The following is a 26890-nucleotide window of genomic DNA, read 5'->3' on the forward strand; positions in this document are numbered from 1 at the left end:
GACGAAGAGATTCAACGGTGGACACCATTGAAGATCAGAGTTCTCATAATCTTTGTAATGTCTAAACTTTTCAATTTTGGTTTCTTGAATATTATGAGAGGCTAAACCCCCCAATGCCAGGGGGTGTCCCTGATTTGAATTGTAATGACTATGATCTTCGTATTTCTTTAATCAAGTGTTCGTATTTTGCAATTTGATTGTTTAATGTTTTTATGCTTTCTTTGTCGGCAAAACAATGATTGATCTACGGTTAACAATCTGTAGGACTACGGTTGTTAAGGTTTTTAAACAATTAAATCTTATAGTTATCACCTAGGACTAGGGATACCGTAAGGTTATTTGAACATTCTTGATTATTTACATCTTTGGTTTACAAACCTATGTTTCTAAGGACTTAGGCATTAGGACTGCAGACCAAAAGGTTTTCACTAAGGACTTAGGAAAACACCCTTAAGAACAAATAGTTGCATCACATGAACTTGTTAAAGAGATCTTTTTACAGAGTCATTATAAGACTGATCATACACCTACCTTGGCATTACTCTAAATTTCTCTACAAAAGCTCAACTTTAATTTCAGCTTCTATTTAATCTTTTTAGTCAATTTCTTCAATCTTTTAAAACAACACCCCCATGATCTTTTGTTTAATTGACTTCGTATAACAACTTGTATTTCCTACGCAATCCTCGTGATCGATACTTGGGGTAAAACCCATTATAACTACACCGGTGAAAATAGTACACTTGCTATTTTTCCGATCAGCCTCCTTCCTTTTTTTTTTAAATTTTTATCCATTAGTCCACAATTGTGATTTGTGTGATTGTTTCCCTTTTGGCATCTAAATATTATATTAGAGCAATTCTCAAACCACCCTCCCAAGGTAATTGTTCTTGACGAACAACGCCAAAATTGTTGATCTTGACGAACAACAACAACAACTAAAAACCCAAAACCTCTCTTTTTTTTTTTATATAAAAACCTAAAGGGTAAATGGGTCCCCTTGAATACAAGGGAGGCAAAGGGTGCCTAACACCTTCCCTTTGCCTAATTTACCTACTTACTCAGATCTTTTATTTTAAGGGTTTCCCACTTGCCATGTCCTTTCATTAGGATAAAACTAGAGGTGACAAAACGGGTCAGGCTCGTTGGGTCGGCCTGTTTGACCCGCCATTTTTGGCGAGCTGGACTGAGGTTTTCGGCTCGGTATCTTAAGTTGGCCCTCCCCGCCTAACCCGCTTAAAAAAGCGGACCGAGGCGGGGCGGGGCATGTTTTGTCTGCAGGCTTTTTGTTAAAACTTTTCTTATACTTAGAATTAAAACAACTTTAATTGTAAAAAAAACACCATTCTCTTAAGATTATGTTGATTAAATTGTATTCTAAATTATTATACATACAAATTGAATTATAATTGTAACGTTCTTTCTATAACTTTCTAATACATGTTTGATTATAAAAGCTTGAAATAAAAGAACAATTGTATGGTATGCATAATTATTAAGTTCTTAATACATTAGCTCACATGTTTTCTTTAGAAATAGATGTTGATTATAAGAAAAAGAAGGATTTGATTAGTGTAAATGTGTGACAAATTTAGGATTTAATTATTAAGGAATTGGTCAATATAAGAGTCTATATGATGTAAACAGTGAGAAAGTCAGATGTTGATGTTTTATGCACTATTATTTTATTCATTATGATGTATTATGCAATGTAATTGTTATCACTGTTTGTCTTGTGTAAATTCTTAATTGGGTTCTGTAGCAACCTGCCCTAAAAATTTAGCTTTTAGAGTCGCCACCTATTCTGAAGGGCGAATAGGAAACCCTACGCAGTATAGAGATCAGGGTAAGATACTATATTCAGGTCGAGGGAAGGTGTTAGGCACCCTCAACCCTTTCCTATGGCTTTGAATCTAAGGTCAACAATTTTATGGCTAAGAGTATTAAGGTAAGGTTTATGCTTTCGAGGGTTAAATAATTAAGGGAAATAAATCGGGAAAAATGAGATTTAGAAGGAAGGGGACTCGCCTTGTTGCCAAGTGCCTACGTACCTCCTTATGGAGGATCAGAGTCTACGTAGTTCGGGGAAGGGTTGTACGCCCTTAGAGTTGAAATTTGATTTGAGATGGTTTGAAGGCTTTTTGAATGGCCTATCGTAGTTTTGAATAAGGATGAAAATCCGTAGTTTGAAATTTGTGGTTTTGAAAGGTTTGAAAAGTGTTTTGAGTGTTTTAGAATTTGGGCGTACAACCCTGATTTTAATTTGTACTATTAATCGCGATGATCAATAGGTTTGATCACCATAATTAACAGATTAATAAAAGCATTGCTAATTATTCTAATCGATTGATTCGATTATCACCATTAGCAAATTGATGTGTTTTGATTATTTAATTTTACCGTTATCCCTCATAATCAATAGCTTTGATTACAAATAATAACGAATTGATAAAGAGAAATATGCTAATCATCGTAACCAATAGAGTGGTTAAAACCATTTAGCAAAATAAATATTATTTTATTGGATTTGATTAATTAAATTAATCGATTATTAACCATCGCGACCGATAGATTCGACCGAAACGAATAATAAATTGAATCCTGATATCCTTGGCCAAATGGCCGGTGGGATCGGACAAACCCTAATGTATTATAACTTTTCTAGGGTTTTTATGAGTTTTCTTAATTGAAATTAATTAATTAAATCGGATTAATCGGGAAAATAATCGGGAAGACAATTTTAACTTAATCATTTTTCTAATTATGTATTCTAATCCTAATTTAAATAAATAAATTAAACTAAATACAATTTACAATCATTTGATTTAAATAACTAAATAATAATAAAATAAAGGCTAAGAGAACCTGGCTCCAATCTGGTGTTGTTGCCTTTGAATGCCCATGGTAAGCCTTGCAATCCTGGTACGTTAGATTGGATTGTAGGAGATCCGGTGGTGGGAGGACGAAGGTGCATCGTATGCATGCAGCGCCTGGCTACATGGGATCCACGGACAAGAAAATGCAAGAAAATATTTGCTGCACATGTTATTTGTTAATACATCACCTTGATATAAATAAATAATAAGAAACCTGGTGAGTGGTTGAAGTCAAACGCGGGCCCCAGGCCATCCATGCGCAGCCAATCAAGACGGAGAGAGAAACTAGAAAGTTTGACCAGCCAGACGGACCAATCCCATGAAGACACGCAATCGTCTTCTTCATGGGGGCTGCATGAATCGTGAAACGCTCCTCCATGGCGCAAAAAACGCAGCTCCCTCCTTCATCTTCTCATGACCATAACTCCCTTGATTCTCCACGAAATCAAACAAAATTTGAACCAAAATTGTAGTACTAAATGCCATGAACACAACCATCATTAGTTTGGAGCAAATAACACGCTATATCATGTATTAAATCATCCTCAAAGTCACGGTCTCATGGTGTTTCAATAACATAAACACAAAATTTAATTAGGACAAAACAATGTTATCTTAACAAATAAATAACCCATATCTCATAATTACTACGTTCTGAAATCAATGGTGCCTTCTATTTGTCTTTAAAATGCTTGGAACCATGAACACGAATGCTTTGTGTTCCTTTGCCCTAACAATGGTGATTCAAGTTCTTGACCCCAAAAACTGTAAATAAATACTCAAATCGCATCTAAAACATCATACAAACTTATTAGGGATATTAGTTTTAATTGAAACAAGCTACAAATAAAAAACGATAATGAACATAACTTAAAGAAACACGGAAGCGTATATAACTGTATGATGAGTATGGGACTGTTCAAAGGATCCCCCTTACCTCTCCTTACCTCTAGAATAAGATGGAACGCCTTCAAAAGCTCTGAGGAGGCCGCCCTATTAGGATTCGAATTTTGACAAGTTTATGTGATTTTTGCATCCTTTAGAACCCTTGCCTCCTTCTAATTTTTCGTCCCCCTTTTGTGTGCTGAGTATTTTAGAATATATATGAGTGTCTTTAGGGTTTAATATGGGCTTGGTCCTCTTCTTTCAAACCCCTTGGAATTTTGCATAAGTATTCATGACATTTTTCTTCTAATTTTGGCTAAAACACCTCCCCCCATGCATGAACGAAATTTGGCCTTTCTTAAGGTATTGTTTGGGCCCTTAGGTGATTAAAACAAGATCCACATAAATTAATCCATTCATTTTGATATTTTTTATAAGTTTATTTGATATTTAAATGAACAAAAATTCAAATAAATAGTAAATAAAATTATAAAAGGATGGATATGGATTTAGAGGTCTCCTATAAAGTCATGACCATGTTTGAAGTGGAAATCTTAGGCCCATTACTCAAGAAATTCAAAATTCTTCACTTAGGGTTTTATGCACATCTTAAAAATCGCCCAACTTCTAAACCATGTATCTCTTTTGTTATTTGCCCTATGACCATGTCCAAAGACTTTTTGGAAAGCTCAAAGAGTCCTTTAAATGATGCCTTTGGTTTCATCTCAGTTGAAGCTTCTATGCTCAAGTTACGAGCTTTGACCCAAAAAGGTGTTTTTGTTGACTTTTTGGAGGACCTATAATCTCTTTGACCATATCTCTTGAATGATGCATTTCCAGCCTTGGCTTGTGAGAGACAAAGTTGTAGAGAATCCAATTTCCTTCAGAATAGGCTTTGAGTGAGGAATTTCTGATAAAGTATGAGGGAGTTATAAGCGTAACGCGAGGGTTACGATTTAGTTTGAAATTGCCATTATCACTGCCGTGATAAGACGTAACGCGAGGGTTACGATTTAGTTTGAAATTGCCATTATCACTGCCGTGATAAGACGTAACGCGAGGGTTACGATTTAGTTTGAAATTGCCATTATCACTGCCGTGATAAGACGTAACGCGAGGGTTACGATTTAGTTTGAAATTGAAATAGAAATTGAAATGGGATTGAAATAGGATTTGAAATGGGAATTGGAATAGGATTTGAAATAGGTTTTGAAATAGGGACTGGAAAATTAGTTTGGAATGGGTATAGGATTTGAAATGGGATTTGGATTTTGATGTAATAGTCAGACGGGAATTGACTACCAAACGAGAATTAGATTTGATGGTTTTCCAGGACGAGAACTGGACTTTGTAAGGATTTGGATTTGCAAATGAAAATTGGACCTTTATAGTATATGAATGTACCAGATGATATGCATGGTTTGATGTTGGAGTGAAGCGACATGGGTAATGCATGACAATGATTTATGATGACTTGGATGTTTTGATATGTGGGATGATGCTTATGCTCATGCTTATGTTGATTGATGTAATGAGTGGAACGAAATAATGTCTTCTATAAGACTTCCTGAAAAAGGTTTCCGGAATGGATGTGAACATTTGTCTTGAAGGTCTACCTAAAAAGGTTCTTGGAAAGGATAATGGATGTCTTAGAAAAGACTACTTAGGAAGGTTCGTAGAATGTCTTAGAGAAGACTACCTGAAGAGATTCCTGAAAAGGATGCCAAATTATTTTGAAAAAGACTACCTGGAAAGGTACTTAGAACAAGAATGTCTCGAAGAAGACTACCTGAAAAGGTGCTTAGAAAAAGAATGTCTTGAAGAAGACTACCCCAAAAGGTACTTAGAAAAGGAATGTCTTGAAGAAGACTACCTGAAAAAGGTGCTTATATAAAAAATGTCTTGAAGAAAACTTCCTCAAAAGGTACTTAGAAAATGAATGTCTTGAAGAAGATTACCTAAAAAGGTTTTTGGAAATGACGATGATTGTCTTAGAGAAGACTATTTAGAATGAAAATGTTTTACAGAAGACTACTTGAAAAGGCGTGGGAATGACGATGATTTATCTTAAATAAGACTGCCTGAAGAGGTTCCTAGAAAGGATGATGAATGCCTTAGAAAAGACTACTTGAAAAGGTTCCTGGAAAGGATCGTAGGATTTGTCTTAAAGAAGACTGCCTAAGAGGGTGTGGCGTAATGTATCAGCCAATGTATGTAATGCATGATTTAGATATGTTTGCATGATGCCCCAATGATAGGTTGTTGATGACCAAGCGGATATAGTTTGCTAATGTTGTAAGGTTGTTGGATGCTATCACGATTTCCCAATACCTTTTTTTTTTTTTAAGATCGTAGTTAGGAGAGAGATTGATTCGAGGTGGCAAAGTATGAAGACACATTTTTTGTTGTACGTCTTACGAATTTGATATCCATTGCCCCCGTATTTTCGTGGAAAAAGATGCTTATGAGGGAAGTGCCCCAGGAAATAGCCTTGTCATATGCTTCGACGTTTAGATTGAAGGGTGTGCCCCTGACTTTCCAGATATGGAGGGTTATCCATAGTTTTCTATCCCTTTTGAATTTATCCCATGCTTGACATGCCCCTGATTGAGATTGCTTCGAGATGTGACCCAAGTCAATTGAACCTTAGGAAGAATGCCCCTAGTTAATAGGATGTTTGATTGTATGCCCCTGTTTAGGAAAACCCTCTGGTCGTGGTTTCCCCATTCAAGAGTCTTTATCAGAAATGATCGCATTTGTGCTAAGTGCATATTCGTAGGTGGCGTTGTACCCTTTGAGAAGTAACTCTAATGTGATGCAAATGCAAGTTTTGAAATCGAAGGAGTGGATGATTAGAAATGAATGCTTGAAGAAGCGTAGTGATTAGAAATAGTTTTAACAAACTTTAGGAGTCAGTATAACAAAAATCCGGCTTAATATGCTTTCGTAGTTGACCTTGCCTCAATTAGGACTTTTAAATGTTGTAACTTGGCTTGGTTCAAGGTTTAGGAAACAACGGATATAAGCCTAAAAATTTATTTAACCCACCCATTTCTCCTTGATGTTCTCCAAGTCCTAAGCATTCGCTTAATCCAATGAACGTGATTTGTTTGTAAGAGAATTGCTTTAGTTCTGATGTTGAGCAGCAGCCTTAGTAGGGATCAAGAATTAATGAAAAAGTGTTGAAGATCCAAGCATTGATGTGAATGTTGCGAAGATCCAAGCATTGATGTGAAGCTTTGATGATTTAGCAGCCACATGATTATCCTTTGTATTTCGCCTTCGTTTTTTATCCCTTATTTTTGCATGAACCAATTCCTTTGAGTTTGGTCCATCGGGATGCCCTAATTTTTGCCTAGGTCGTTTTTGTTTTCTTTCATGAAATCTTCCATTTTGACTTAGCGGGCGTTTTCTCCTTCTTTTTTTTTGAATGCCCCTTTGGAAATATTGATCTTTGGGTATTGAATGTTGTGACTGCCATATTGGTTTTGATTTGTAAGCTTCGACTTTGACACTTCCTCGATCTTGAATGATGTATTGAGGAAGAAGATTGTTGTGAATGTTATCTTCATTTGCTTCCTCAACCTTGGATGAACGCGAGGAAGAAGATATGCTTGAAACTTTGCTTGATCCCTATGCTTGGATTGACTGATTCTCTTGACAACCAAAGTACATCATTGAATTAATCGAAATCTACCCTGCCCCTGGTTGAAATCAAGGTTTTTTTTTAAAAGTAGAAACAAACTCCAACTCCTGGCTCGAGGGGGTGACGAGGGATTAACATCCTTATACCTCCACTATTTAGGGATTTGAAACAATGCCTGTACATCGTCGGTTCGGTCTTACCTTGAAAGCATATATTTAGCTGGACTTAGTTATTTGTATTCGTCATTCTCCCTCAAGTTTGTTAATGATTTGAAAGATAATTTGAAATGGAAAGTCGTAGTAATGCAAGAGTGGAGCGAGAGAATGGATTTCAAAACATGCATGATTATTTTATTGAATTACTATTCGAAAGGTACAACGTTTTACATCAATTAGCATTTTGTGATCGTAGGAAATACAACTTGAAAGATAAACCTATTAATCCTAAGGGCAATCTCCCTTGTGAGTCCGTCGACCTTGCTTTACTCCTTAGTTCCTAGACTTGTAGAAGTAAAAGGGTAATCTCGAATTCTCCTTGGGCACGTCAAACCTGTCGGAAATAATTGTAAGCGGTGGGTTTTCGTCGTTTCGGAACTTCATGAGTTTCCTTAGACTGAACCTCTTTTGCTTTTCCATAGGATAGCATCACACCATTTGCAACCTTCAGCGTTTGCAGGTTGATATAGAAAACACATGACCTTTTTGCCCCTTGGTGGGGAGTTAACATATGTCGCTTTCCCTCCATCGTAGTTAAGCATCTTCGTTCAGGGTGTTGCCCCAGTTGGACTAACCCTTGCCCCCAGGTTATCGTAGAGCGTCCTTGTAACTTTGATATGTTCTAAGATGAACCCCTTTATGACTAGATACCTCTTAAGTGTATCTATGAGGGAACTCCTTTGTTGAACTAATCCTTGCTCGATGATAACCTTTGATGTATTTATGATCCTGTTACGACAAGGCATGGACATGCGGCTGGCACGGTGATAGCTTATCTTCCTTTCTCCATAGTTTATGATCCTTTTATTTTTCTCCATGAGTTTCAGGAAACCGGCTAGCACGGTGAGTATGGATGCGGGTGAAGATGGAAATGCAAATGTGTATGTAAATGTATGAATGCCTGAAAATGCGAATGCACGCATATGCAAAGGACTCCTTTATTTTTTGTATATTATGAATCCTTATATGTAATGCAATGCGGACGTGCGACAAATATAATCCTAAGGATAGCCTATGCGGATTTAGGGATGACATTAGACTCTAATGAAACATTTGCGAGCTAGATATTATGACACGTTAATGGGAATAGATTAGGAAGTGCGTGGGAAGTAGCAGCTGATGACCGTTCAAGACGGTCACCAAGTCTCATGACCTTCGAGAGGTCGTTCGACGTGTACTTACGAAACTGTCCCTCGTGGGAAGGTTCTCTATGTGGAACGCATCCTATCTAAGGACGATATCGGGTGAAGAGAAATCCCTACAGGCTAGGGATGAAAGATGTATAAACGGAAATCCAAACCCTACAAGTTAGGGGTATACGGGAATAAGCACGGGATGACCGTTCTAGACAGTCACTAGATCTCATGGCCATCGAGAGTCCAATCGACATGCGTTAATGAAGATGTCCTTCGTGGGAAGGACACGTGGTTGTAAAAATACAAAGATGTAAAAGGAAAATCCCTACGGGCTAGGGAGTGCGTAGGAGTAAGCATGGGGTGACCGTTCGAGACAGTCACTAGATCTCATGGCCATCGAGAGGCCAATCGACGTATGCTAACAAAGGTGTCCTTCGTACGAAGGACACGATTTTAAGAATAGGATCCCTATAGGCTAGGGAATACGTAGGGGTACCTGCAAAATTGAAACGCATAGATACTCGAAGCATATAAATTGCAAACATATAATAAGTACATAAGCCCAAAAGTCCTAGGTTCATAGGTTCGACGTAGCGGCTCTTGGGAGCCAACCTTTTTATAGGGGGGTTCTAGAAGGTCTCATGGGGTCGTTCGTAGCCTCCGAGACTTTTTGTCTCTTCGGATTTTAGAACAACTCATTTTATCCATGAGGTTCGAATTTTTGGGGTAGGTTCTCGGAGAGATCAGCCAAGTATCCAGTCCTGCCCTCAACAAAGTCAAGCCTCACTTTGGACATTTCCGAATACTCAACCCACTCCGAGTGGAGTTATCAATGAGACTCGTAGGCGATTCATACTCCCCTATTGATCTCAAAGTTAACTCCCACACTTAGGGTTTAACACAACATAGAAAATACCAGCAATGCATATAATATATAATCAAACATTTTAAGGCAGGCAAATGAACATTCCAGGAAAACAAAAACAAATAAAAATAAACAAATGATTTAAAAAATAATTTAATATTTATTAAAACATGAACCTCCCCCAAACCCTAAAAGTGGAAAGTTTGCCAAACCCTAAAAAAAACTTGCCAAACCTAAACCCTGCCAAAACCTATAGGAGCATAGTATTCACCATTATAGTTATCCCCAGCAGAGTCTCCAGCTGTAGCAACCTTCCCTAAAAATTTAGCTTTTAGAGTCGCCACCTATTCTGAAGGGCGAATAGGAAACCCTACGCAGTATAGAGATCAGGGTAAGATACTATATTCAGGTCGAGGGAAGGTGTTAGGCACCCTCAACCCTTTCCTATGGCTTTGAATCTAAGGTCAACAATTTTATGGCTAAGAGTATTAAGGTAAGGTTTATGCTTTCGAGGGTTAAATAATTAAGGGAAATAAATCGGGAAAAATGAGATTTAGAAGGAAGGGGACTCGCCTTGTTGCCAAGTGCCTACGTACCTCCTTATGGAGGATCAGAGTCTACGTAGTTCGGGGAAGGGTTGTACGCCCTTAGAGTTGAAATTTGATTTGAGATGGTTTGAAGGCTTTTTTAATGGCCTATCGTAGTTTTGAATAAGGATGAAAATCCGTAGTTTGAAATTTGTGGTTTTGAAAGGTTTGAAAAGTGTTTTGAGTGTTTTAGAATTTGGGCGTACAACCCTGATTTTAATTTGTACTATTAATCGCGATGATCAATAGGTTTGATCACCATAATTAACAGATTAATAAAAGCATTGCTAATTATTCTAATCGATTGATTCGATTATCACCATTAGCAAATTGATGTGTTTTGATTATTTAATTTTACCGTTATCCCTCATAATCAATAGCTTTGATTACAAATAATAACGAATTGATAAAGAGAAATATGCTAATCATCGTAACCAATAGAGTGGTTAAAACCATTTAGCAGCAAAAAAATTATGTATGCTTTTTAGAATTGAGAAATTCACTAAATTGAGATATAAAGTTTTGCATACATGCAGATGTATTGAATTTTTTTTATATTAATTAATATCGCAGGTGTTTTAAATATAATTTATCTTCACTCACATATTTTTAGAGAAACTTTTTAAATTGTGGAGTTTTTATGAAACAGACTATCGAAAAGAAGATGTCATCTTATTGGTATAGATAGTACCTATCAATTCTTATAAGTTTTCCTTCAATCTTACAGTCTCATTCTTACACGATCTCAATATACCTCTCATTCTTATCTGGCGATAACTCCTACTCTCTCCGACCTCAGGTGTTAAATGTAGTACAACCACCCATCATCTTCTTCGACCTCGGGTGTTATATAATACTAGTACTATCTTTGAAGAAAAAAAAAACTTTCTTAGATATAGTGTTTATGTAAAATTGTAAACAATTTTTAGTGTATTTTTAGTGTGTTTGAAAACTCGGCTTGTTGCCACTACCTCACGTTTGAGATTATATACACAGTATTTTTCATAAACAACTAATGCTAACTTCTTTGTCAAAAAAAAAAACTAATGCTAACTTCTAAAAAACGTGGGGTGAGATTGTCATTTTGGAATATATCAAACATAAACTTATTTATTTCGTTCTAGCTTACTTACTTTTTACTTTAACAAATTGTTTACATAGACGATTTACGTTAAAGATATATAATAATTGTTTTTTTTAAATGATTTAGTGGTTAAAATTTTACAATTAAAAATGAATAAATGAGATGTCGTGAATTTAAACCTGCATTTTTGCATCTATTATCTTGCACAATATCAACAGAGATGATTTAAATGAACATTCACATAAGTCAAAAAGATATAATGCTAAACAATTAATCCAATAGAATATGAATGCTTATCTGTGAAAAAAAATTGTTCTTAATGGACTTGATGATGTGCTTACAAGTCTCTCAAATAAATTAGAGAAGCTTTGAAAAAAAGGTATAACATTTTGAAAACCTAAACTTACAAAATCCAAATGATAGCTCATAAAACTTAAAATAAATATTTGGCTTTAAATGAATAATTTCAAGTAGTTGTTATTATATATAAAATGTTCCTCTCTTAAAAGGATTTTATAAATATTATAAGGTATAAGACCAAAGTGTTCTTTGGTTTTGTGTAGAAAAAATATCTCGAAAATGAGATAAAAAGTGTTGTTTGTTACATTGAGGGTTTTTTTAGGGTTACATTGAAGATTACATGAAGTTTTTTTAGAGGGTCCAATGAATGTTTCGTGCTCATTGGATGTGTTGATTATGTGGCCTTTAAATTATGGTAGGAAGATGTATGTATATGTTATATTGAACTTGACATTATTTAATATTGATAAGTTGAAAATAACTAATACTTTTTTTTGTTATAGGACCGACTACCGCTGAAGGTGCCCACCCACGGGGGAAGGGGAAGTTCTTAGTTGCCCCGATGCCTAAGGAGGTTAGGGTGATTGTTGATGATTGCGGTCTCCTTACATTGGTAGACTGTTCCCTGACCATTCTCGATGGTCAGATATTGATAAATTTTATTGAGCGGTGGCATAAGGAGAAATCTTCCTACGATCTTCCGTTTGGTGAGATGAAAATTACCTTGTCTTTGTTCAATCTTCCCCTGCCAGGTAGTTTCTTCACTGCTCCTCTCATTAGCCAGCAGCTAACATGTATTACTGTTATACATGACTTGGAAGTTACTATGGAGTAGGTGATATAGGAGTTTAAGGTTAACAAGGGAGCTCACTTTTTCGTATCTTGACTTCGGGATATTTATGGTGATCTAATGCAATAGACCATGTATGAGGCAACATTAGGGTATACATGCTACATCTTGTAGGATGTACTATCATAGAAGATAAGTCTTATGTATATATTGATGTGAAATGCATGTGGTTGTTTAGTAACCTTTACCATGTCAGTTAGGTACTAGGTGTGCTGCACTGACTGTTCTATATTCTGCACTTGGAGAGGCGACTATCTTTGTGACTAGGCAGCTTGTCAGTTATATGAGTATATTTCAGGCATTAAAATTAATTTCTTTTCTTATTAATTTAGGTCTTATTTATGACATTTCTTGAGTTTCCTATGTTCTTGCGCATTGTTGGTTATACAAGCATTTTCCCTCCATTTGTGACAGGTGGGCTATTCATACCACTGTTGACTCCACACGGGTCAAGAGAAGGAAGTTCACGCATAACATTAAAATCTTCATCACTCTTCAACCCAGTTCAATCATATTTTACTCTTCTATCAATATCAATCTATGGTGCAAGAAACTCGATCTTACTCACCTTTCTGTTCTCAGTGTTAGGAAACATATTATTTAATTTGGATCTCAAAAGAGCGAGACGTGTGGTGTCCTCTAAAAGCCCAAAATCAACAAGAGGTTTCACCCTACTGAAGTATACACATGCCATAAATGAATAGCGAGACATTTTAAGATGTTCTTTTCAATAACACATGATCCTTATTTATAGAAGTTCTAAGTCATTTTGGACCACATACAACTGTCGGTAAAATCTCAACCCTTAAAATTACACTACTGGAGTTTTGCAGATCCTCTGAAAATCTGATAAATGTATGAGGTTTAAAAAAACTAATGATGCACTATTAGATTTTTCAAGTTTTCGCATAAAATCTGGTAGAACATAGCGTTTTTTTTTAAATTCGGTAAAATTTCACTCACGCAATTTTTTTTTCAAAAAACGGGTATATGCATCCCAGATTTTTTTACGTACACTACCAAATTTTTTTATTTGTAACAAAAATTTCATTTATTCTACCGATTTTTTGTCCGTACTTTTTTACTAAAATTTTGTCAATGATAATATGAATATTCTCGAAAATTAAGGGGTGTCAAGTTAAGTTTGGAGGGTGGTGAGAAAAATTCTCCCCATAAAACTATCATTGACATTTTAGACAAACTAGTTATGGAGGTCCAAACCCATAATATTCTAGAATATTATAGTTTTTTCAAGTAGTTGTCATTATAGACAAACTACTCATTTATGAAAAGAATTTTAAAAATATTCTAAAACATAATACCAAAGAGCTTTTTGTAGAAAGTTTGATAACTTGCCTCTGCTGTATAGAGTAGGTACCTTGAAAACAAGATCATAAAAACAAGTTTTGTTTGTTACAAATAATGAGAAATTTATGTAGCGAGATTTTGAAGGTAATGGAAAATTTTTGTAGAATCACAACTGCAACAAGAATAAGAACTTCAACACAAAATACAACCAGAAAGATAACCACAACAAAAATATAACTTGTGAAGAAGCAACCACCTACTTAGAAAAATCTAGGTCACAATTCAGCTGTGTTGTGTATTTAAAAATTATTTATAGTTTTAAAAAAACAAATGCTTGTTCGTCCTTATATACTTTTAACTTTCTTTTTATTTTGAATAAATAAACATAGCACAATTACTAAGGGAGCCGAGTTTGTAAGTACAATGTCACGAGTTTAAATCACACTACTCACATTTTTGCATTCTCTCTCTCTCTCTCTCTCTCTCTTTCTCTCTCTCTCCCTCTCTCTCTCTCTCTCTCTCTCTCTCTCTTATTTTTCACTAAGTCTCTTTTCTTTTTCAAAATATCAAACTTTGGACTTTTTTTATTGGATAATTTTCTTTTTTGTGTTTTTAACCTAAATTATTTATCTATAAATAAGGCTCTCTTCACCCTATTTTTCTCACCAACAATTTTCTACGAATTCCAAGTTATAAATTTTTTCACACATTCTTGTGTTTCAAATCCTTTTCTCAAACATTTTATTTTCTGTTGGTGTTACTTTCAAACTTTTTTGGCCAACGATTCATATGAGGCCCCTTCCCCCTTGATTTTTTATTTATTTTAAACCTATGATGATAATCTGACGGTTTCTCCCCCTTTACTTTTATTTGTTGCTACACTTTAATTTTTTACAATTACAATCCACTTTTTCCAAACCCTTGGGTTTTTCCCTTTTGGCCGATGATTAAACTATGAAGCCACCCTTTGTCAAAATTCATGCGTTTTGGCCAATAATTTCATATGAGGCCCCTCACTCCTCTTATTTATCAAAATCTTGTTTTCAAAAATTCCTTTCTTTTTGGCCGATGATTAAATCTTTGATATGAGGCCTCTGATCGGTCACCATTTCTAGTAAGTTTTCGCACCTTTTTCCGACAAGAATTCATGGTTTTGGTAACACTAAGTGGCATTTGCATGTGTTTTAAAGTAAGTTTTCGTATTTTCAATTGTGTGATTTTGTTGCATATTAATGCTTTATTAGTATTACAAAAGTGTCTTTTTATGCGCCTGTTGATTGTGTTGTGGCCAGGTTGATGCATGGGAAAAATAGGAACTTGTGGCGCGCACGAGTGGATGAAAAGAAGCCGGAAAAGCTGAGTTCAGAGGTCAACACGGGCCCTCGTGTGGAGCAACACGGCCCGTGTTGAAATGTGGCTGGAGATGTAATTTTGGACCTAAGACAGAGAATCTACACGGGCACCCGTGTTCACAGACACGGTCCGTGTGAGAAAGTTCCTGGAAATGTGTTTTTTTAGCCAGGGTACAGAAGAACAACACGGGCGCCCGTGTGCAGCAACACGGCCCGTGTTGATGAGCGCGTGCTAATTATATTTTTATGTGTTTCCTCACTCAAAGGGGATCATTAAGGGTATTTTTGGTATTTGGTTTCAACCTGAATGGAAGATAGATTATAAAAACAACTTTAGGGCAAGAAAGAAGACACTTTTGGAGATCATAAGATAGAATTCCAGAGAAGAGAAAGATAGCTTCATCAAGGTTTTGGAAGACGAAGAGATTCAACGGTGGACACCATTGAAGATCAGAGTTCTCATAATCTTTGTAATGTCTAAACTTTTCAATTTTGGTTTCTTGAATATTATGAGAGGCTAAACCCCCCAATGCCAGGGGGTGTCCCTGATTTGAATTGTAATGACTATGATCTTCGTATTTCTTTAATCAAGTGTTCGTATTTTGCAATTTGATTGTTTAATGTTTTTATGCTTTCTTTGTCGGCAAAACAATGATTGATCTACGGTTAACAATCTGTAGGACTATGGTTGTTAAGGTTTTTAAACAATTAAATCTTATAGTTATCACCTAGGACTAGGGATACCGTAAGGTTATTTGAACATTCTTGATTATTTACATCTTTGGTTTACAAACCTATGTTTCTAAGGACTTAGGCATTAGGACTGCAGACCAAAAGGTTTTCACTAAGGACTTAGGAAAACACCCTTAAGAACAAATAGTTGCATCACATGAACTTGTTAAAGAGATCTTTTTACAGAGTCATTTTAAGACTGATCATACACCTACCTTGGCATTACTCTAAATTTCTCTACAAAAGCTCAACTTTAATTTCAGCTTCTATTTAATCTTTTTAGTCAATTTCTTCAATCTTTTAAAACAACACCCCCATGATCTTTTGTTTAATTGACTTCGTATAACAACTTGTATTTCCTACGCAATCCTCGTGATCGATACTTGGGGTAAAACCCATTATAACTACACCGGTGAAAATAGTACACTTGCTATTTTTCCGATCAGCCTCCTTCCTTTTTTTTTTAAATTTTTATCCATTAGTCCACAATTGTGATTTGTGTGATTGTTTCCCTTTTGGCATCTAAATATTATATTAGAGCAATTCTCAAACCACCCTCCCAAGGTAATTGTTCTTGACGAACAACGCCAAAATTGTTGATCTTGACGAACAACAACAACAACTAAAAACCCAAAACCTCTCTTTTTTTTTTATATAAAAACCTAAAGGGTAAATGGGTCCCCTTGAATACAAGGGAGGCAAAGGGTGCCTAACACCTTCCCTTTGCCTAATTTACCTACTTACTCAGATCTTTTATTTTAAGGGTTTCCCACTTGCCATGTCCTTTCATTAGGATAAAACTAGAGGTGACAAAACGGGTCAGGCTCGTTGGGTCGGCCTGTTTGACCCGCCATTTTTGGCGAGCTGGACTGAGGTTTTCGGCTCGGTATCTTAAGTTGGCCCTCCCCGCCTAACCCGCTTAAAAAAGCGGACCGAGGCGGGGCGGGGCATGTTTTGTCTGCAGGCTTTTTGTTAAAACTTTTCTTATACTTAGAATTAAAACAACTTTAATTGTAAAAAAAACACCATTCTCTTAAGATTATGTTGATTAAATTGTATTCTAAATTATTATACATACAAATTGAATTATAATTGTAACGTTCTTTCTATAACTTTCTAATACATGTTTGATTATAAAAGCTTGAAATAAAAGAACAATTGTATGGTATGCATAATTATTAAGTTCTTAATACATTAGCTCACATGTTTTCTTTAGAAATAGATGTTGATTATAAGAAAAAGAAGGATTTGATTAGTGTAAATGTGTGACAAATTTAGGATTTAATTATTAAGGAATTGGTCAATATAAGAGTCTATATGATGTAAACAGTGAGAAAGTCAGATGTTGATGTTTTATGCACTATTATTTTATTCATTATGATGTATTATGCAATGTAATTGTTATCACTGTTTGTCTTGTGTAAATTCTTAATTGGGTTCTGTAGCAACCTGCCCTAAAAATTTAGCTTTTAGAGTCGCCACCTATTCTGAAGGGCGAATAGGAAACCCTACGCAATATAGAGATCAGGGTAAGATACTATATTCAGGTCGAGGGAAGGTGTTAGGCACCCTCAACCCTTTCCTATGGCTTTGAATCTAAGGTCAACAATTTTATGGCTAAGAGTATTAAGGTAAGGTTTATGCTTTCGAGGGTTAAATAATTAAGGGAAATAAATCGGGAAAAATGAGATTTAGAAGGAAGGGGACTCGCCTTGTTGCCAAGTGCCTACGTACATCCTTATGGAGGATCAGAGTCTACGTAGTTCGGGGAAGGGTTGTACGCCCTTAGAGTTGAAATTTGATTTGAGATGGTTTGAAGGCTTTTTGAATGGCCTATCGTAGTTTTGAATAAGGATGAAAATCCGTAGTTTGAAATTTGTGGTTTTGAAAGGTTTGAAAAGTGTTTTGAGTGTTTTAGAATTTGGGCGTACAACCCTGATTTTAATTTGTACTATTAATCGCGATGATCAATAGGTTTGATCACCATAATTAACAGATTAATAAAAGCATTGCTAATTATTCTAATCGATTGATTCGATTATCACCATTAGCAAATTGATGTGTTTTGATTATTTAATTTTACCGTTATCCCTCATAATCAATAGCTTTGATTACAAATAATAACGAATTGATAAAGAGAAATATGCTAATCATCGTAACCAATAGAGTGGTTAAAACCATTTAGCAAAATAAATATTATTTTATTGGATTTGATTAATTAAATTAATCGATTATTAACCATCGCGACCGATAGATTCGACCGAAACGAATAATAAATTGAATCCTGATATCCTTGGCCAAATGGCCGGTGGGATCGGACAAACCCTAATGTATTATAACTTTTCTAGGGTTTTTATGAGTTTTCTTAATTGAAATTAATTAATTAAATCGGATTAATCGGGAAAATAATCGGGAAGACAATTTTAACTTAATCATTTTTCTAATTATGTATTCTAATCCTAATTTAAATAAATAAATTAAACTAAATACAATTTACTATCATTTGATTTAAATAACTAAATAATAATAAAATAAAGGCTAAGAGAACCTGGCTCCAATATGGTGTTGTTGCCTTTGAATGCCTTGCAATCCTGGTACGTTAGATTTGATTGTAGGAGATCCGGTGGTGGGAGGACGAAGGTGCATCGTATGCATGCAGCGCCTGGCTACATGGGATCCACGGACAAGAAAATGCAAGAAAATATTTGTGCACTACCAGGGATCGAACCCTGGTTTTCAAGGATGCAAATCTCTTCACTTGGCCAAATGGGCTGCACATGTTATTTGTTAATACATCACCTTGATATAAATAAATAATAAGAAACCTGGTGAGTGGTTGAAGTCAAACGCGGGCCCCAGGCCATCCATGCGCAGCCAATCAAGACGGAGAGAGAAACTAGAAAGTTTGACCAGCCAGACGGACCAATCCCATGAAGACACGCAATCGTCTTCTTCATGGGGGCTGCATGAATCGTGAAACGCTCCTCCATGGCGCAAAAAACGCAGCTCCCTCCTTCATCTTCTCATGACCATAACTCCCTCGATTCTCCACGAAATCAAACAAAATTTGAACCAAAATTGTAGTACTAAATGCCATGAACACAACCATCATTAGTTTGGAGCAAATAACACGCTATATCATGTATTAAATCATCCTCAAAGTCACGGTTTCATGGTGTTTCAATAACATAAACACAAAATTTAATTAGGACAAAACAATGTTATCTTAACAAATAAATAACCCAGATCTCATAATTACTACGTTCTGAAATCAATGGTGCCTTCTATTTGTCTTTAAAATGCTTGGAACCATGAACACGAATGCTTTGTGTTCCTTTGCCCTAACAATGGTGATTCAAGTTCTTGGCCCCAAAAACTGTAAATAAATACTCAAATCGCATCTAAAACATCATACAAACTTATTAGGGATATTAGTTTTAATTGAAACAAGCTACAAATAAAAAACGATAATGAACATAACTTAAAGAAACACGGAAGCGTATATAACTGTATGATGAGTATGGGACTGTTCAAAGGATCCCCCTTACCTCTCCTTACCTCTAGAATAAGATGGAACGCCTTCAAAAGCTCTGAGGAGGCCGCCCTATTAGGATTCGAATTTTGACAAGTTTATGTGATTTTTGCATCCTTTAGAACCCTTGCCTCCTTCTAATTTTTCGTCCCCCTTTTGTGTGCTGAGTATTTTAGAATATATATGAGTGTCTTTAGGGTTTAATATGGGCTTGGTCCTCTTCTTTCAAACCCCTTGGAATTTTGCATAAGTATTCATGACATTTTTCTTCTAATTTTGGCTAAAACACCTCCCCCCATGCATGAACGAAATTTGGCCTTTCTTAAGGTATTGTTTGGGCCCTTAGGTGATTAAAACAAGATCCACATAAATTAATCCATTCATTTTGATATTTTTTATAAGTTTATTTGATATTTAAATGAACAAAAATTCAAATAAATAGTAAATAAAATTATAAAAGGATGGATATGGATTTAGAGGTCTCCTATAAAGTCATGACCATGTTTGAAGTGGAAATCTTAGGCCCATTACTCAAGAAATTCAAAATTCTTCACTTAGGGTTTTATGCACATCTTAAAAATCGCCCAACTTCTAAACCATGTATCTCTTTTGTTATTTGCCCTATGACCATGTCCAAAGACTTTTTGGAAAGCTCAAAGAGTCCTCTAAATGATGCCTTTGGTTTCATCTCAGTTGAAGCTTCTATGCTCAAGTTACGAGCTTTGACCCAAAAAGGTGTTTTTGTTGACTTTTTGGAGGACCTATAATCTCTTTGACCATATCTCTTGAATGATGCATTTCCAGCCTTGGCTTGTGAGAGACAAAGTTGTAGAGAATCCAATTTCCTTCAGAATAGGCTTTGAGTGAGGAATTTCTGATAAAGTATGAGGGAGTTATGCCCAGTCAAAGTTGAGTTGACTTTCTCCTAGAGGAACCCTAATTTGAACCTTTTTGTATTTGTTCATCTCTGAGCTCCTACTGATAAATCATGATCAATCTTTGATCAAATGATTGATATACCCTCACATACTTGATATTGACCTAAAATCTTGAAGTTTGACTGTACTTTGACTATAGTTGACTTTTAGGTCAACATAGTCGATTATTGATCATCTGAACCTTTGAATGGGAAAGTCTTGGGATTGAAGTTTGATGTATGAGTGAGTGACCTGAATAAGCCATTGAAACCTTAACCATTGAGGATGCATAGAGGAACCTTTGATTGAATATAAGAGGGCAAATTTTGGGGTATGACAGGTTCTTTTAGTAGTTAGTTTTTGAATATGGTTAGGATGATATTGTTTATTTATTTTAATACCTTTTTTTTTATTGTTCTTGAGTTTATTTCATTTTTTTGTTGTAATTGATCTTTAAGACATGTTGAAGTTCTATTGTGTGTTGTTAAAAAAATCATTTATTGACCTCTTTGGTAATAATTAAAAAAATTGTAAAACTATGTAGTAAATATAATTGTAAAATAAAAATAAAAAAAATTGGCAAGGCGGTCCGCCAACTCGTTAGTAAACGGGGCGGGGTTGACTTTTGAGCTCAGACACCTAAGTTGGTTCGCCCCACTCCGCTTTTGGACGAGCTTAAACGGGGGCGGGCCTAAAGAAGCGGGCCGCCCACTTTGCCACCCCTAGATAAAACAAATAGTGGGTGGCGGCTCGTTTAAACGTAAATTTTAAAGCAGGTTGCTACACCGTCGAATCGACGGTCCTCTCATTACAACACTAACAAATTAGCTGGACACACTTGTGGTAAACATTAAGGCTTTTAATTGAAGTATGAAATTAAACATACTAAGCGATCCAATTGAAATAAAGAACATGCAATAAAAATAAATTAAGTTGCGGGATTAAAGTAAGGCAAGGAGATAAGCGTACAAAGTAAAATAGGAAAAACAAATAAAATGTAAATAATGTTGAATATAATAAGAACCTACTCTAAACGGAGACTTAAATCTTGGTACATCGAAAATAGACGGAAATAACTTGAATGAAATGTAAATGGAGGCAAGATTAAATGCTACAAAGTTTAGTGCTCCAAACTCAATGACAACAACAATGCAATAACTTTCCGATATGAAGAATTAGAGCTTTTAGAATGTAAATTATGGACTAAGTTATACTAAGCTTGGATCCCCCAAAAATTGAGGTCTTACTTTTATTTATAATGTTCCAAAACCCTAAAATGTTAAGTGGTGGTTGTTGAGTTCATATGATAGAAGGTAGAGAGAAGTGGAGGAAGTGGAAGACCATGCTAAGCCATTTTCTAACTTCTTTAACTGTCACAAATTTTTAAAGGATGGCGACTACCATCCCCCTAGTGGCAAACACCACCTTCACAAAATGGGAAGACCTAGTCTTTGTGACCGTTAGGACGTGTGACATGTCATCCACCTCATGGCCACCTCCATGGCGAACGGCATGCTGGACGCTATGAGTGCAAATTAAGCCTTTTTCTGTGTTTTTCATCTGATTCGCTTTGTTTCTCCGTGTATGACTATCATATGATTAGGTAACTGTAACACAGACAAAACCCTAACATAACACAAAATAAAGATAAAACAATGATAAAACACGTGCATGTCGAGTCAAATATCTAGTATATTTTGGTGTTATCAGTATGCAAACCTGCCATCACTGACGTTGGCATGTTATAAGGTTATTCTCAACCATTCATGGACATTGTGAAACTTGGCATTTAAGTCACTAGTCATTGTCGTTCTAGGAGTCACAAGGTGACTCTTTATTTTTGATACAAATAATATCGCCCCGCTTTGTGCAGTCGATAATATGGTTGTTGTGCTGGTTGTTGAGGCAATTGCTTCAGTCAAACTTGCAGCGACTGTGCCTTCCCCCATGGTATTAGAAGGTTGTTCTCCATTGTTGTTTTTTCTTGGATTCACCATTCTAGTGTATCTTCTTTTTGTTCTACTATGGTAATCTTTGAAAATTCTACCACTTCTCAATCTCATGCACACTTAGACTCAGAGGTTTCATGAAAGGAGACTTATGTGCAGATTTTTAAAAAGAAAACAGAAACTTTTGCACAATGGGTCCCAATGGACGTGCCAATTTGTTTACCTTGGAGTTTAGTAAACAAGCGTTAGTCTTCCAAAAAGTTGTAGGATCGACTAGATGATCCTAGGACATATGTGCATACAGTTTTCTAGAGTTTGTTTGACTTTGTGCAAAAAGACAAAGATTTTGAGGTAGGTGAAATCTTAAAAGTAAAACAAAGGAAACAAAGTAAAGATGTTGGAACTGTAAAAAAGGCTTCAACAATGGTCGAAGTTAAAAGAATTGAAAATAAATTCTGAAAATTAATTTTAATGTAAAAGACTTTGCATTAAATAAAAATGGTGTTTGCATACATACATTGCACTCGATCAAACTCGTTTCTTACTTCACACAAATACTTTGAGAATTACTAAGTCTCAAACACTATTGCGTGCATAGGAACTTCGACACATTCATTGAAGCAATCATGTCGAAAAACTCTCCAACATGTCTGTCGAAAAGCACCAATAGGACCATCCAAATTCTATTAAGTGTTTCTTCAATCTTCTTCTTGATATGCTAAGATTTGAGGTATGTCGAAAATCCTAGCTAACAACCACCAACAGCCACTCCAATTGGTTGTTCTTTTGTATTCGGAGCATCGTTCTGGGGGAGGGATGAATTCTTTGATGATTAACGAGACATATTAACAATTTTGCCACTCCTCAGATGCATAAACACTCAACGATTCAAACCATTTGCATGTGTGAAGAACATTAAAAAAACACACACTTTTCTGCAAAAGTTTGATTTTGCATAAAAGTAGTCCCACTAGGCGTGCCAATTTGTTTACCAGTGTTTTTAGTAAACAATCACGAGTTTTAGTTCATTTGTAGAATCAAACACGAAAACCTCAGACAATTCTTTATGTAAAACATTTTGAGCGAATGTAAAAGTGCTGAAGAATAACTAATGCAGAAAATAAAAGAAATAAAGGAAATGCACTTGACTTAACAAAAAAGCAAGTAAAAAAGTAAATAGTAAAAAGCAATCGAAATGTCGGTATTAAAAATGGAACACAAGTTCATACATTTTTCACAAAACTCATTATCTCACTGAATCAGACGTATAAGTTCTAAAGAGAACAGAAATGAAATGCAAACCTTGATTATAAAGTCGAAATCTACTTATATACTAGGTACATCGTCAACACTCAACAAACAGTTATCTCTTCAAAATCTTACACATATACTGCTATGTGGATTTTTTTCGTCTTTTGCTTTTGTTTCCACGTGTCTTTGACTCTTGAAATACTTCAAACTGCCACTGCTGTCGAAAATGTCTTTAAGTCCTCCACTCAGCTCTGTCAAAAGATCAACCTATCGAGTTTGTGACCTAATGTCGAAAATATGACTTGGTTACTTGCACTTAGCATTTCTATACATCTTATATTCCATATTTATGTCGAAATATCAAGCAAAATATCTCAATCTAACAGACTGTTCACATTGGGTTTAAAGTAACAATAGAACTGAAAGAGACATATGTCCTTCACCTAAAACATTAAGACATTAGGTCTATCAAAGTTTTCTCTCCTATAAAGTTTCTGACTCAATTCTTTCAAACAAACACAAGACTTTTACCTCACACTTATCATAACAGTCATATCCTTTGGAAATGTTGGTAATTAGTCTATCTATTCTAAGAAAAGTCCAATGATAGGTAGCAAATTAAATTTTAAATCTCATCGCACTGTTTTTTCTCATAAATGAGTATGCATGAGATCTTCACTAGTTACTAATATTAGCAAGGGAATTCGATGCACGAGATCTTCACTAACTATCTAATGTACTGTTGCTTACATTTTCTCCTATATCTTTACTTTTGAAACGAGCTTCTGCTGTAACAGTTGCTGGCAAGTGTTGGGTTATCCAGTCTCTAGTATTGGCTGCAAATAACTTTGAAAATCACTAATCCGTTCAAAACATACCTTAAATCTATAATAAAAATAGAAAGGAAGATAGATTAAACGATTTTTGCTAGCAATGCATAATCTATGGCGGGCTGATACGGTCTGATGCGGCCGTTGCGGTGTTATGATGCGGCCGTTGCGGTGTTACGATGCGGTCGTTGCAGCGTTTTTATGCGGTTTTAAATGTGATTTACGATCACACCGCAATTGCGGCCTAATGCGGACGTTACCGCAACCACAATATTAAGGCCGCATCTGGTGATGCGGTCCGCAATTTAAAACCATGGCAACATTTTCATTCAGAATAATCATCAATAACACAAAGTTTGAATAATTGAAAAGCAATTGGTCAAAAGAAAATTCAAAACATCTAAAATAAAATTATTCCAATAAAAAGATAAAAAAAAAAAATTAAATAAAGTAAAACTCATCATATGCATCCATTATATCTATGTTTTGCAAACATATCTTCTATTCTTATCACAACTGAATGCTCTCTCAAGCTGCTCCACTCTTTGTGTCAAAGATGTAAGAACTGAAGTTTGCTTCTTACTATCATCCTTAATCCTTCTCACCATTTCCAAATTCTCATCCATCATCATCCTTGTCAATATTTCACTATCAATCCATACCTTCGTCACCTCCTTGTGCTCGTCTGCGAGATCCACCGTTTGAACTTGATCAACAAATTCATCAAGAAAAATAGCCTTATTGATAAGTGATTTTCTGAACTCCCTGAGAGGGGAGCAAGGAAACACTATAACAGAATCTAACCTAAGAAGCAAATCCATGATGGCTCCATTCATGCTTATTCTCTCTTCTTGCTTTTCCTTCATGATCTTCACAGTTTCTTTGTTATTCACCTTCTTCTCAATCTCATCCAGTTCCATCTTTATCTTCAACATCTTCTTCATGTCTTTCCTCACAAGATACCCTCTAGCAACCATCTGAATCTTCGTCGCCGCCCTAACCCTCGCGCATTTACCATCATCACCATCATCCTTATTCTTCTTCTCCACCATTTGAATTTGATCAACAAATTCTTGAAGAAAAATAGCTCTCTTAACGAGTGACCTTCTAACCCCCCGAAGCGCCGAACATCCAAACACTCTAACAGAATCCAACCTAAGAAGCAAAGTCGCGAGGCTTTCATCCATCTTTAACCTCTCCATCTGCACTTCCTTTATCATCTTCACAGTTTCTTCATCATTCACCTTCTTTTTAATCTCCTCCAACTCCATCTTCATCTTCATCATCTTCTTCACACTCTTCCTCACAAGAAACCCTCTCGCAACCCTCTGAATCTTCGTCGCTGAATCGGTTATATTTCTCTCCGATCCAACGGAATGAGCCGGAGTCAAAACCACCTTAGATGGTGGCTGGTTGTGACAATTAGGACCCCATTGTTGTCTGGAGAAGGAAAGTGGTGTTGTTTTCCTCTGGTTAAAATGCATCTTGCTAGGTCGCTGATCCATGGAACTGTAAGCAAAACAAGAAGTATCAAACGAAAAGGAACGGCAAAACTTTTATAGAATGACAAACCCTAGTTTATGACTTAGGTAAACTATTCCATCCAATTTTATAAAACCTTAACATATATATATATATATATATATATATATATATATATATATATATATATATATATATATATATATATATATATAGTAGAACAGAGAATATTATTATTCATAAAAATTTTATTATAATGGTATAATATGATTTTCCATTTAATTAAAAAAATTAAAAGTTAATTTTAAGCTTTTTTTTTTTAATGTCATTGGACCTCCATTAAACCCATAAACTATTATTACAATTTTCAAAAATAATATTATTTTTTAAAAGTTAAATATGATTTTGTTTCAAAAGTAATTTATATAATTTATAGGTGAACACTCTATATCCTTATTTTATTTTATTTTAAATTAAAATTAAAATACAATTTATAATAAAAATATTGGTACTCAACTTAAACTGCACAAAATTTACCTAATTTATATCATACTTTTTAATAATGTCAATGTTTTTTTTTAAGTTATCATATCTAAATATACGTTTTTAAACTTAACTAAGAGTATATCAAAATCTACTTATTTACTCATATCTAAATATACTATTTTAAAAATAATTATATACTTATTTACCCGTGACTTTTTAAAAATTAATTAAGAGCATATCTAAATATACTTAAGAGCATGTCATACTATTAACTTTTAAAAGTTATTTATTTACTCATGATTCCCTAAAAAAAAATTAATTGTTATCTAATATGTTTATAGTTTTTTTTTTTAAGTTGTCAAAATGTATTTAATTATTTTTGCATATTTTAGTAATTTTTTTTATAAAATTTATTAAATTAAAACTCAGCTTAAAAAATATAGTTAATTTTCTCAAATATATAGGTAATATTAGGTTGTACATGAGGTCAAATTTAGGGGTGGCAAACGGGCATGCCAACCCCGTTTAGGCCCGTCCCGCAAAAATTAGCAAGAAAACGGGACAGAACGTGGCGGGTGCAGACCTAAAATCTTGATCCTCCTCACAA

General features: G+C 35.2%; 1 protein-coding gene across 1 annotated transcript; it reads right to left on the bottom strand.

The window, feature by feature from the left end:
- Positions 1–24794: 24794 nt before the first annotated feature.
- Positions 24795–25820, bottom strand: LOC131629229 (uncharacterized). The gene has a single exon (XM_058900027.1). The coding sequence runs from the start codon at positions 25818–25820 to the stop codon at positions 24795–24797; it is 1026 nt and encodes a 341-aa protein (XP_058756010.1).
- Between the last annotated feature and the right edge of the window lie 1070 nt (positions 25821–26890).

The sequence above is a fragment of the Vicia villosa genome, unplaced genomic scaffold (genome assembly GCF_029867415.1).
Source record: "Vicia villosa cultivar HV-30 ecotype Madison, WI unplaced genomic scaffold, Vvil1.0 ctg.000538F_1_1, whole genome shotgun sequence".
NCBI lineage: Eukaryota > Viridiplantae > Streptophyta > Magnoliopsida > Fabales > Fabaceae > Vicia > Vicia villosa.